General features: G+C 35.9%; 1 protein-coding gene across 1 annotated transcript in view; it reads right to left on the bottom strand.

The window, feature by feature from the left end:
* LOC109587225 (leucine-rich repeat-containing protein 1-like) overlaps positions 1–1,174 on the bottom strand; it is a 3,307-nt gene that overhangs the window by 908 nt on the left and 1,225 nt on the right. The window contains exons 6-8 of the mRNA XM_020003464.1: positions 941–974; positions 313–382; positions 60–245 (exon numbers count right to left, since the gene is read on the bottom strand). Of these exons, the coding sequence (XP_019859023.1) occupies positions 60–245; positions 313–382; positions 941–974 (290 nt within the window). The remainder of the gene's footprint in view (positions 1–59; positions 246–312; positions 383–940; positions 975–1,174) is intronic.

Genomic DNA, 1,174 nt, shown 5'->3' with positions numbered 1-1,174 from the left:
AACATTAATAAACTAATAATAATAATAATGACTGTACAATTGTACATATCAAATGGTACCTGGTTCTCTGCTATCCATATTGCTGTAATGTGAGGTAGTGATGAGAGTCCTGCTGGTAGTCTTGACAACTGGTTCCCAATGATATTAATGATTGTTAAACTGCTCAACTGAGCTATTGATGAAGGAATAGACCTCAGCCGATTGTTCCTTAGGGTAAGGACAGTTAGTGAGGAGCAACCACCTATCTGTAATAATAATAATAATAATAATAATAAATAAATAAATAAATAAATAAATAAATAATGTCAGTACTTCTTTTTGCAAGTGTTCTAGTCTGTTCTCATCAAAGTTTAATAAACTAAGACACTTCATACCACCAACACTGGACGGGATATAAATAGTTATACTATATCCCAGTTCAGTTTGGGACGGAAGTGAAAGCAGCTGTGTGGAATTTGAAAAATGTAGCTACGTCACAAAAATGACGTAAATAATGATATTCATAGAGGAATGGCGCCTGTGTTGTTTCACTCTTAAAACAGTCTTGCTGTTACTGATAAGCAGTACAATAGCTGCTGGAGTCAACTAGTCTTCATAAAGGCCATCGTTATCAAAAGATCTCGCTCTATTAGCTTTTTAAAAGAAGAATTGTCAGTTTGGGCACTCGACTACATGTGCTTATGTAAACTATGACATCATGAAACGTCATTGTGGTTAGCTTTGGTATGCCATTGCGTTTATAGGGAGAACCCGGTTCTCAGGGTTCCCAAGGGCTGAGAGACCCAAGGTTTCACAGATTTTGATGGACTTTAGCGACTAAGAACCTGTAAAAGTTTCATCCTTATCCCACATTCCAATAAAAAGTTATTCCAGTTTTTCTTGTCCCAAACTCAACTGGGATATAGTATAGTAGCAGTTATACTATTAGTTATTATCTTACATTGATGTGGTTTTGCGATAAGTTGAATTCAGTCAAACTCTGCAACATGATAACCAAACCTACTAATTAACAATGACTCCACCCATCAATTAATAAACTAACTATTGCCCACAGTACATATAATACCACTGATATAGGGATTCACAGGCACACACACACATTACAAGTGATAATCAGTACAGTACCATATTAGTACAGTACACTAGTGGTACAACATACCCTCCTATTGACTCA

Source organism: Amphimedon queenslandica, unplaced genomic scaffold (genome assembly GCF_000090795.2).
Source record: "Amphimedon queenslandica unplaced genomic scaffold, v1.1 AMPQUscaffold_12646, whole genome shotgun sequence".
NCBI classification, from domain to species: Eukaryota; Metazoa; Porifera; class Demospongiae; order Haplosclerida; family Niphatidae; genus Amphimedon; species Amphimedon queenslandica.
This window is presented reverse-complemented; position numbering and strand designations above follow the sequence as displayed.